General features: G+C 45.7%; 1 protein-coding gene across 2 annotated transcripts in view; it reads right to left on the minus strand.

Annotated features, from left to right (window-relative positions):
• LOC139177244 (zinc finger protein 549-like) overlaps positions 1–12,556 on the minus strand; it is a 16,842-nt gene continuing 4,286 nt past the window's right edge. Inside the window, exons 1-4 of one of the 2 annotated variants that reach the window (XM_070771892.1) lie at positions 11,434–11,511; positions 6,754–6,792; positions 5,663–5,789; positions 1–3,686 (exon numbers count right to left, since the gene is read on the minus strand). In XM_070771892.1, the coding sequence (XP_070627993.1) occupies positions 3,286–3,686; positions 5,663–5,789; positions 6,754–6,792; positions 11,434–11,475 (609 nt within the window). In that variant the 5' untranslated portion in view covers positions 11,476–11,511 and the 3' untranslated portion in view covers positions 1–3,285. Of the gene's footprint in view, positions 3,687–5,662; positions 5,790–6,753; positions 6,793–11,433; positions 11,512–12,556 lie in introns of those variants that run through there. The other variant, XM_070771893.1, reaches the window with a different exon arrangement.

Below are 12,556 nucleotides of genomic sequence, written 5' to 3' on the forward strand. Positions count from 1 at the left end.
TTACTTTGATATCTAAGTGTAATAGATATGAACAATCCACAAATTGAAGATTTTTCCATTCAATATCATCACATGTAGAAAATACCTGGAAACATTTAAGATCTACAAAGGGAAAACTAAAAAACACAGCTAACAAAATTAAAGATCTGAATAAAAAGGTATATTATGTTTATAGATTGGGGCACAGTCTTTCTTCTATGTGTGTGTGTGCTCAGTTGTTTGACTCTTTGTGACCCCATGGACTGTAGCACAAAATGCTCTTCTGTCCATGGGATTTCCCAGGCAAGAATAGTGGAGAGAGTTGCAATTTCCTTCTCCAGGGGATATTCGCAACCCAGGGATGGAACCCAAGTCTCTTAGGTCCCCTGCATTGGCAGGCAGATTCTTTACCACTGCACCACCATCAGTTCAGTTCAGTCACTCAGTCGTGTCCGACTCTTTGCGACCCCATGAATTGCAGCACACCAGGCCTCCCTGTCCATCACCAACTCCTAGAGTTCACCCAGACTCACGTCCATTGAGTTGCTGATGCCATCCAGCCATCTCATCCTCTGTCGTCCCCTTTTCCTCCTGCTCCCAATCCCTCCCAGCATCAAAGTCTTTTCCAATGAGTCAACTCTTCACATGAGGTGGCCAAAGTATTGGAGTTTCAGCTTCAGCATCAGTCCTTCCAAAGAACACCCAGGACTGATCTCCTTTAGGATGGACTGGTTGGATCTCCTTGCAATCCAAGGGACTCTCAAGAGTCTTCTCCAACACCACACTTCAAAAGCATCAATTCTTCGGTGCTCAGCTTTCTTCACAGTCCAACTCTCACACCCATACATGACCACTGGAAAAACCATAGCCTTGACTAGACGGACCTTTGTTGGCAAAGTAATGTCTCTGCTTTTGAATATGCTATCTAGGTTGGTCATAACTTTCCTTCCAAGGAGCAAGTGTCTTTTAACTTCACATCTACAGTGATTTTGGAAACCCCAAAAATAAAATCTGACACTGTTTCCACTGTTTCCCCATCTATTTCCCATGAAGTGATGGGACCAGAGGCTATGATCTTCGTTTTCTGAATGTTGAGCTTTAAGCCAACTTTTTCACTTTCCTCTTTCACTTTCACCATACTGAAGATTAAATGCAATTCCAATCAAAATTCTAGTGGGAATTTTTGTTATGCACAAATTGAAAAGTGGATTCTAAACTTTATATGGGGGAATTCCCTGGCGATGCAGTGGTTACAACTCTGCACTTGCACTGCCAAGGGCACAGGTTCAATTCCTCCTCAGAGAACTAAGATCCCATACGCTGAGCGGCCAAACAAACTCCGTACAGAACGGCAAAGGACCAAGAATGGCCATAATAACTTGGATGAAGAAAGTCCAAGGAGTATACAACCTTGAGATCAAGACATATGATTGTTAAAAATAAATTATTCAACACATGAAAGTATTGGCATAAATAAAGTGGATAAATGCAACTGAAGAGAAAGTGCAGAAATAGACATATACATACATGACTGACCTTCCATGAAGATACTAAAGCAATTCAAGAAATAAGCTATACTATTTAAATCAATATCACTGCAGCAATTGGGTATCCATATTAAAAAAAATAACTTTCCAAATCAACTGAGTATGGCTCATTAATATTAAGATATCTAAATTTAAAAGTTACAGAAGGAAATACAGGAAAAATTCTGTCTTTAAATTTGGGAAACATTTCTTATTTACAATACAAAAAGAATAATCAGTAAAAGAATAAATGGACAAATTAAACTACACTAAAATTAAAGCATCTTGGGAATTCTCAGGTGGTACAGTGGTTAGCACTCTGTACTCCCACTGCTGGAGGCACAGGTTTGATCCTTGGTTGGGGAACTAAGATCCCTCATGCCCAGCAGCATGGCCAAAAATAAATAAACAAATAAACAAACAAACCAAAACAAAACTCTTTCTCTGGAAATGTGACTGAACTGAGACGACCAAGTGTGGTGGAATACTGGTAAATATTTCCAGCAGAGTACCTTAATCAATAATCCATGAAGAAAGATTAAGTCAGTAGTTAGGAGGGTAAATCATATGAACAGCAATTTCAATGATATATGCGTGGAAATTAACACATGGAAAATGACTCAGCATCATGTCATTAGGAAAATGCTACTTCAAATCATTGGATACAGCTATGATATCACAGAAATGAGAAAGCCCAAACACACCAAGTGTTGGCAAGAATGGAAAGAACAGAAACTCGGATTTTAGTGCTTCCAGTGAGACTGTAAAGATTTAACCACTTTAGAAAAGGTTGAGTGACTCTACAAAAGTTGCACACCCACCTACTCGTAACACAGGAGCTGTGTTACCAGATGTTAACTCGAATGAAGGCAAGTCTAAATTCAGAAGGGCACTTCCCAAGTGTGAACTTTCCTGTTTTTTATGAACTTGGAGCTGCCTACAAAGAGCCATGCTTATGAGGCTTTCATCTAGTGTGAGTTCTCTGGTGGACAACAAGACTTGTTTTGTAAGTGAAGGGCCTCCCACATTCACTGCATTTAAAAGGCTTTACTCCAGGCTGGGCTTTTTGGTGCTGAACAAGTGTAGCCTTGCGCATGAAGGCTTTCTCACATTTGTTACACTTAGAGGGTCTTTCTCCAGTGTGGGTTCTCTGGTGCTCATCGAGTTTAACTTTGCCATTGAGAGCTTTCCCACATTCGGTGCACTGGTAATGCCTTCGTGCAGTGTGAATATTCTCATGTCTGTTGAGGGCAAAGCTGGTTGTAAACAGTTTCCCACATTTGTTACACCCATATGCCTTCTCCAAAGTATGAATTCTCTTATGCACAACAAGACTTCCTTTGTAGACATAGGTTTTCCCACATTCACTGCACATGAAAGGTTTTTCTCCAGTGTGGACTCGCTGGTGATAAAGCAGCCTTATTTTGAAGATGAAAGACCACATTTGCTACACCCATAAGGCTTTTCTCCAGGATGGATCCTTTGGTGAGCAAGAAGGTTATTTCTGTACAGGAAGCACTTCCCACACTCACTGCACTTACAAGGATTCTCTCCAGTGTGGATTTTTTGATGCTGGACAAGTGAATCCTTGCGGGCAAAGGCTTTCCCACATTCATTACACTCATAGGGTCTTTTTCCAGTGTGGGTTCTCTGGTGTTCAAAAAGTTTATATTTGTGGACAAAGACCTTCCCACAGTCACAGCACTCATACGGCCTTTCTCCTGTGTGAACTTTCCGATGGTGAATAAGACTGCAGCTCTGTCTAAAGAACTTCCCGCAGTCACTGCACAAATACGGTTTTTCTCCAGTGTGAACTCTCCACTGCTCCGTGAATTTGTACTTCTTCCTGAAGGCTTTGCCACATTTGCTGCACCTGTAATGGCCCTGCCCAGAGCGGGGGGGCCTCTCTCCTCTGCCTGCTTCTGCATGGATGCTCTCCATCGTGGGAAGAATGGTGCTGGAGAAAGCCCAGGCTGCCGAGGAAAGTCTTCTCAATCTCTCTGCGCCTGAGCACAGTGTCAGCCAGGTAGAGAACGTCTCTCTCTACCAGGGCACACACACTGGAGGCGAGAGTCTTCAAGATAGAAGGGTCTGGCTGTGGGCTTCTGTCCTGTGTCACCTGCTCTACAGAGACACACTGTTTGGAAATGGCCTTCTCAGCTTTTCCTCCCTGCCAACAACCTGAAAGGAAGACAAAAAGTACTGATAGTGTGGAGACTTTTGTCGGACAGAAACCCATTTGCAGATTTCTGTATGACACCAGAGAGTAAGTCCACGGCAAACGATTCAAAAAAGGGAGGCAGACATGTGGCAGAAGGGGCTACTGCGAATACTAGGCCTCTGTGATCAGAGAAGAGGGAAAAAGACAGGATGCCGGGATATGGTGCTGTGCTAAGAGGAACTACCCACTCTTCTGCTAGTGGTGCTCAGCAGGATTTTGGGGTGGTGACAAGTGTACTAGGTAGAATGTGTCCCACTTCAGGAAAATGCATTCACACCTGACTACTCAGTGTTTGAGGACTATATAAGAATGTGCACCTCCCAAGATACACTAAGAATGGACTACTGGTACTGTCTTTCTAGATTTCAAATATATATATATACATACACACATATATATACACACATTAATATATTTGTTTTTCTCTTTCTGACTTACTTCACTCTGTGTAATAGGTTCCAGGTTCATCCACCTCATTAGAACTAATTCAAGTATGTTCCTTTTACAGGTGAGTAGTATTCCATTGTATGTATGTACCACAACTTCCTTATCCATTCATCTGCCAATGGACATCTAGGTTGTCCCACATGCTAGCTATTGTAAACAGTGCAGGGTAGCAAAACAGACAGAGACAGAAACAGCAGACATTTGGAAACAGTGGAAGAAGGAGAAAGTGGGATGACTTGAGAGAATAGCATTGAAACATACATTACCATATGTTAAATAGAGAGCCAATGGAAATTTGCTGTATGACCAAAGCCGGTGCTCTGTGACAACCTGGAGGGATGGGGTGGGGAGGAAGGTGGGAGGAGGGGTTCAAGAAGGAGGGGACATACGCATGCCTATTGCCAATTCATGTTGATGTATGGCGGAGGCATCACAATATTGTAAAGTAATATCTTCCAATTAAAATTAAAAAAGAATCAACTACTGGGACTTCCCAAGTGATCTGGTGGTAAAGAATCCACCATCCAATGCTGGAGTGGGAGGGGGTTCCACCCCTGGTTGGGGAACTAAGACCCCACATGCCAGCAGTGTGGCAAAAACCAGTGAACAAACACAAAAACTAGCGAAAAAGATCAGACTGCTATTGGAGAAGATTTCAGGGAGGGAGGGAAAGGAGAGACGCAGGTGACACTGGGGTAGAAAAGGACAGGGGTATGAACTCAGAGAAACAGACAGAAGGGGGAAGTATCAAAATGGGGAAGATAGAAACGCGGTGCAGCCAGGATAAGCTAAAGACTAACCCAGGCATGGCGGAAAGACCTGTTCCTGCAGGGTTAGAACTCATCAGTGACATCGTGCCTTCCTACAGCTCCTGCTCACCAGGCCCTAGATCCTGTTAACCCTCTTCCTATGACCAGACAGATGTCTACCTCGTCAGGCACCCAGGGCTGCCTCTGCCCCTCAGCTCAGGATGGGTGAAGGTGGAACCTACCAGATCAAAGGCCTGATGAACCTACCAGATCAAACTGGGCAGTCAAAGACACCAGCCCAGAGTAACCCAACTTCAGGAAAGTGACAGACTTCAGGAAAAAAACTTTTATTAGGAGAACCTTGAGGAGAGTCTTGAAAAAATAACCTAGTGTTGACCACAAATGCTGACCACGTAAGTGTCTGTTATCACTGAGGCAGGTGCTGCACAAAAAAAGGTTAGAACCTGTGACACAGATCTTCCACCCAGGTCAATACACCAAGTACTGGCAAAGCAAAGAAGTGGACAAGCAGGCAACAAGCCTCCAAGAGCAAACCCTTCTGTGAAAGGCTTCAGGGCGTGTGACACAGACTGAACACCTATGAGTGGGGGACACAGCTCAAATGCCAGGAAACCAGGGAAGGAAGCAGTGTCCATGACCTAGGTTAGGAAGGCTGGAGTGAGCCAAGCAGAGAGCAGGGCCGAGTCCAGCACAGCGGTGTGTGCAGATGCAGTTCTTACCCAGGGAGGCTATCAGGGACAGGTTCTCCAGCATGACGTCATAGTACAGGAGTCTCTGAGCCTCGCCGAGGAGCCCCCACTCCTCCTGGGAGAAGGACACCGCCACATCCTCAAAGGTCACATGGCCCTGTCAGGAGGGGGACACGAGTTCACAGCGGCCTCTGTAACCAAAACACCCTCCCCACCCACCCCAAGCTTCATGGCACCAACACTGTGACCTCAGGGCCTGGAATCTGACATGGTCCACCTGCTGTCCACCTGCTCAGGAGTATCTTCACACCTGGACCCCGCCCCCACCTGATCTCCAGATGTGTGTCTAGTTGTACACCTGACACCTCCCGTGAGACACCCCTGCCACATCTCACACTCAGCACGAGGATACGTAATTCTGGACAATCCTCCTGCTCATCACTCCTACTTTTTGTTGGCTGCACCAGCTCTTACTTGTGGCATGTGGGATCTAGTTCCCTGACCAGGGATCGAACCCTGGGCCCCCTACATTGGGAGCGCAGAGTTTTAGCCGCTAGGCCACCAAGGAAGTCCCATCACTCCTACTTCTCACTTCCCGTCTCAGACACAGTGTCCCTACTCTCACCTAAAGGCAAACATCATGGTGTCATGTCAGACGACTGTCTCTCACCCTGCACAGCAGAAAATCATTCAGCTCCTCAGGCTGCCACCCAGGAAAGGCTCTGCTGTCTTTATCCACCCACGTCCTGGGTCCTGCAGTTTGCTGGACACGCCCCACTTGGTCTCACCTCCAGGCACACGGACAGGCTGGCTCCTGTCCCAGGAACATCTCACCACCTCACCTTCTCCACTGGACACAGGAGACCACCTCAGTACAACAATCAAAACTGAGGAGGGGGTTCATGGGAATCCCTGAATTTGTAGGCAAGTGGGACAGAAGTACTGGTAGCCTGGGAACCAGAGACCAGAATTGGCCAGTCTAAAGAGGGTCCTGTGCCTGAGGTGACCCAGAGCCAGAACTAAGGCCCAACAACCCCAGGCCAACTGAGTCTCCTGTATCTGTGTGTCAGGACCAGCGGTGGGATGACGTCTGGGGAGGTACTGGGGCTTCTTCCACTTACCTGTCCAGGGATCATAAACATTGCTGCCACTGTGGGAACCTGTGAAAAGAGGGAGGATCTGAGATCAAGGGTATCTTGGTGAGGATGGAAAGGCGGAGCTGTGTCCTCCCTTCCCTTTCCTGGACATGAGTCACTTCAGGCTCTGACCCTACACCCTCAGGCTTCAGAGCAATAACCCGACAACTCAGATAGCCTTCGACAAAGATTCAACTTCCTTCAGTTTCCGTGTCTTCATGTGTAAAATGGCAACATTTATGGTGCCTATCTCATGATGTTACTGTAGGCATCAGATGCATTATTACTGTATGTCTGGGCTATCACTGAGCTATAACAGAACACAGGATTAACACATTCACAAATGTTTTTGAAAATTTGATACTTCTTACATGTCTTTTAAGTCATTATATAAATCTGACATTTAATCAACACCTTGAAGTTTATGTGATTCCTTCTATGATTTCCTGCTGCTGCTAATTTACTTCGGTTGTGTCCGACTCTGTGCGACCCCAGAGACGGCAGCCCATCAGGCTCCCCTGTCCCTGGGATTCTCCAGGCAAGAACACTGGAGTGGGTTGCCATTTCCTTCTCCAATGCATGAAAGTGAAAAGTGAAAGTGAAGTCGCTCAGTCGTGTCTGACTCTTCGCAACCCCATGGACTGAAGCCTATCAGGCTCCTCCTTCCATGGGATTTTCCAGGCAAGAGTACTGGAGTGGGTTGCCATTGCCTTCTCCATATAATTTCCTATCTGACACCAAATATATGATATCTTTTCTACCACCAATGATCAGATTCATGATACCAACTGGGTGCCCTACATTAATCGTATTCTGGCATCCAGAGGTTAGGGACAAAATTTAAAGGTTTAAGGGCTCAGTCTCACTGGACTATCCCCTTTTACAGAGGCCAGTTCTGACCTGTGGTTCCCAGGCTACCAGTACTTCTGTTCCACTTGCCTACAAATTCAAGGATTCCCATGAACCCCTCCTCAGTTTTGATAATTTGATAAAATGACCCACGAAAGTAAAGAAATCACTTTCCTTTCTTCTGGTTCACTGTAATGCATACAACTTAGAAACAGCCCAATGGAAGAGAAGGCTAGGTGGGGAAGGCGGGGTGGGGGTGGGTGAAGGGAAGCAGGGGGTTTCCAGGTCCTTTCAGTACATGCCACCATCCTAGGACCTCCACCATTTCAATGTGTTCACCAATCTGAAGGAAACCTCATTTCATTCTTCAGCAGTTTTTATACCTAATCTAGTTTCCTTCTGATCCTTGGGAGGCCCTAGGCTGGGGATGGGGGTTTACACTAATTGCTTGGTTTTTCTGGTGACCGATACCATGCTAAGGCTACCTAGGAGACCCACCCTAAGTCATCTCATCATAAAAACTCCTGAGTGAAAAGGGGGCTACTTGTGAATAACAAAAAAAGTCCTAAACTCCTAGGAAATTCCACGGGGTTCAGAGATCTATGTGAAGAGCCCAAGACAAAAACTATGTTAAATATATATGTAAGATTATACACAGACAGAGATTGTCATTTTCAGCAGTTATTATTTGCTTACACAAGATTAACTTGTTAAATCTATACATTTTTAACCATGTGGTTTCCTGAAAGACCTGAGGCATCTGTGCTTTGACTGAATCTGAGCTTGACTCACTGGTCAGTATGGCCCAATTGTTCTGGCACCACAAGGAACAGAAGTTGTCTAAGTGTTCACAGCAGTCAGTGCACACAACCGCCCGGCTCCTTCTCCATCTCCACCCCAGTCAAGGTTCCTTACTGCTTATACCCTGCTTCCCCCAGAAAGCTCTGGAGACACAGGACCCTCCCATCTGGCAACCTCAGAAAGTCCCACTCTCTGCTCTCCAGCCCTAGCTCTCTCTTTCATCTCAGGTTCCCTTTCATTGAAAAGTGACAAGACTTTCCCTCCTAAATTTGAGATCCAGACATGGCTGGAGTCCAGCACTTAGGCTATCACTACATGGACATCCTTCAGCCAGTGACCTCCTCCCTCAATTCTAAACTATAAATTTCAGCAACCCCTATGTTACCTCAACTTCCGAATCTAAGAAACAGCACATCCCTAATTCAACTTTTACTATCTCCCTAAAACTGACTTCTCACATCAGTGTGGTCTCAGGTCTTACAGATGCTCAGCCAAAAGAAAACCTTTACTGTCCTTTACTCAGAGCCACATTTACTGCACCAGGAAATCCTGCCAATTATCTTTAAGGTTTTATAATACAATTATTTATATTCCTTCAGTTTAGTTCAGTTCAGTCACTCAGTCGTGTCTGACTCTTTGCGATCCCATGAATCGCAGCACACCAGGCCTCCCTGTCCATCACCAACTCCCAGAGTTCACTGAGACTCACGTCCATCGAGTCAGTGATGTCATCCAGCCATCTCATCCTCTGTCATCCTCTTCTCCTCCTGCCCCCAATCTCTCCCAGCATCAGGGTCTTTTCCAATGAGTCAACTCTTTGCATGAGGTGGCCAAAGTATTGGAGTTTCAGCTTCAGCATCAGTCCTTCCAATGAACACCCAGGACTGATCTCCTTTAGGATGGACTGGTTGGATCTCATTGCAGTCCAAGGGACTTTCAAGAGTCTTCTCCAACACCACAGTTCAAAAGCATCAATTCTTCGGTGCTCAGCTTTCTTCACAGTCCAACTCTCACAGCCATACATGACCACTGGAAAAATCATAGCCTTGACTAGAAGGACCTTTGTTGGCAAAGTAATGTCTCTGCTTTTCAATACACTATCTAGGTTGGTCATAAATTTCCTTCCAAGGAGTAAGTGTCTTTTAATTTCATGGCTGCAATCACCACTTGCAGTGATTTTGGAGCCCCCAAAAATAAAATCTGACACTGTTTCCCCATCTATTTGCCATGAAGTGATGGGACCAGATGCCATGATCTTCATTTTCTGAATGTTGAGCTTTAAGCCGACTTTTTCACTCTCCTCTTTCACTTTCATCAAGAGGCTTTTTAGTTCCTCTTCACTTTCTGCCATAAGGGTGGTGTCACCTGCATATCTGAGGTTATTGATATTTCTCCCGGCAATCTTGATTCCACTTGTGCTTCTTCCAGCCCAGCGTTTCTCATGATGTACTCTGCATATAAGTGAAATAAGCAGGGTGACAATATACAGCCTTGATGTACTCCTTTTCCTATTTGGAACTAGTCTGTTGTTCCTTATTAATAATATAATTAATGCCTATATTTTAATTAATATCATTCATATTCCTTTTATTATTTCACTTATTAAAAATTAATAAACACACATTGTTAATTGTTTATATCTCAATACAAAATAAAAAGTTTGAAAAAAATTAATTAACAGAAACCTCAATTAGGGTTGGCCCACTGGAGGTGGGAGCCCTTACTGACCTGAGACAGTAATGGTATTCAAAAGAAGAGTCTCTTCTTTCCAGGCAAGGACTCAGACAGTGAAAAGCCATGGACTCATTGGTGGCTACAGCCCATCTAACTTCCTTCTTTAATCTACATAAAGTGTTAGCTCAGGACGGTTGTATTGCCCTTGAATTTAAAATTCTTTCTTCACAGAGAAAGAATTTAGAGACAAATAGAGAGGTTAAGAAAGTAAAGTGAGAGTCTATTTAAGCAAGGTTATGCTCTCAGCGGGAGAGGAGAGACAGGTGAAAACCTGGCGTCCCCGGTTTCTCAGGCAAGGCAGTTATGAGGGGGATAGAAATGAAGAGGTGGAATGCTCGCGAGGAAGGAGAAGTCCGGGGGTCAGATTCCTGGATTTTAATCCAGCACCGTTTCCAAGGGGAGAAGGGATTTTTGTCCTTGCTTAGCTTCGATCAGAAGTGTTACGACGTCCGTGCCTGATGGGTACTTCTTCATCTGTCCGGCTAATCTTACCGTATTGAGGGCATCATGAGCAAAGTTACCTTCGGACACAGGAGATTCCCACCTTTCTCCTCCTTTCTTTGTCTGCTACCCAGACACTTACCACCCAAGATCTGTGATTTCCTATCAGGCTGGAAGTTCCTGCTTTCCTCTGCCTTTGGATCCCTGCTATTTACAAGACGCAGGCGCCCCTGCCCCCATTTCTCCGCTCATACCTAGTGACCTGCCTGCTGTAATAGCGGCATACCCCAACTGCAAATCCCTGATGCTCCTGAGCGGGGAGACATCTTTACAAAAGAAATGGGGGCAGTCAAATTGTTTCAGGCCGGCAACTTCCAAAGTCACTAGTGTCGTCCGGAAACCACTCGACTCTCTGGAGTCTAACGCAGAAGCCTCTCCCAGGTTTCCCAGTCTCCACCTCATCACCTCCTCCCCAGTCAGTCCTCCTCTGAAATACTTTAAAACTCGAACATCTTCCCGACTTGTTCACAGCCCTCCATGGTTCCCAGAATGCGGACTGTTGGCCCAGCTGACCCAGATGGTTGACGTCTCCTTAATGTCCTGTCCCTGCAGAGAGGACTCCAACCCCAAGTTTCCCTAATGCTCTGGTTCGTGTGCGCCTCCAAGGATCGGCACGTGCCGGGCCCAAGGCCTTTAGCACGCCACATTTCATCACACAGCGTGTCAGAAATGGGACCGCCACACACGCACGCCTAAAGTTCTGCACTCAGGGGACTGAAGCGCGGTGCCCTGAGCAGGTGACCCTCACGGGGGCTTGAGGATCCGGGGACGAACAGTCACCTGGGCCGGGTCCTGCCGCGCGTCGGTTGCCATAGGACCCATTCGGTGCAGCAGGGAAAACCTGGGCTGAAAATCCTGAAAGTGGTTCCGCAACCCGTTCACTCCTGTGCAATGTGGACGGCGACCCTCGGGATCTTGCCAGTTTCTTTAGGCTCGGCTCCACCCAGTGATTTAGAGCCCTGGATCCTGCAGACAGCAGCAAAAACGGTCAAACGACCATCAGAAAGACGCCCGAAGTCCCGCCTCCTCCTATTTCACATTCCCGGAAAAGCCCCAGTTGAGTACCAGGCCACGCACAGACTTCTGGACAATGTAGTTCCCCTGCGTCCAGGGATTGCTGTGTGGACCAGACCCTCCCCCTCCCTGCAGGGCACTAATTGGTCAAATCCGCCGGAAGAACCTCTTAAAAACACATCAAAATAGACCCAGCAAAGCCTGTATGTATAATCTTTTAAAAATTCTGATCTAACTCTCATTTCTCAACATAAAATATGATACAAGATTAGAAAAAATGCATTCCAGTTGTCTAAAGACTGAGTAGCCAGAGTCGTTGTTTGTTTTTTATGAAAATCTTGGAAGCATTTGCAAGTAAGGAAATAAGATTTGGGGATAAAAAAGGCAATTCTGTATTATTGTCTAAAAAAATACATGAAACTAGATAACAGAACTCTACAGTGGATACTGTCTGCCTAAATAAACCCGAGGTAATCATCAACCACAGCACATTCACTTGTGATCAAAGAACTGCAACTCGGTGCACATTAAAGTATCAGGGCTCCCAGGTGGGGCAGTGAGAATCTGCCCGCCAGTGTAGGAGATTCAAGAGACTCGCGTTCGATCCCTGGGTCAGGAAGATTCCCTGGAGGAGGAAATGGCCACCCACTCCAGTGTTCTCGTCTGGGAAATCCCAGGGAGAAAGGAGCTTGGCCCGCTGTTCCCAAAGAGTGGAGGGGATTGAGCATGCAGGCACATTAAAGTATCAATAGCAATAAAAAAAAGATGTTGTCTAGGGAGTAAAAGGAGCTTTTAAAGACAAAAAGAGGTTCACATTACAAAGGATTTTAATTGGAGTTGGAGGCAAAAGCTAGTCTTGGAAGAAAAGGCTTGAGTGCTATGGCTGTCC

This window comes from Bos indicus, chromosome 18, assembly GCF_029378745.1.
Source record: "Bos indicus isolate NIAB-ARS_2022 breed Sahiwal x Tharparkar chromosome 18, NIAB-ARS_B.indTharparkar_mat_pri_1.0, whole genome shotgun sequence".
In the NCBI taxonomy this organism is placed as follows: Eukaryota; Metazoa; Chordata; class Mammalia; order Artiodactyla; family Bovidae; genus Bos; species Bos indicus.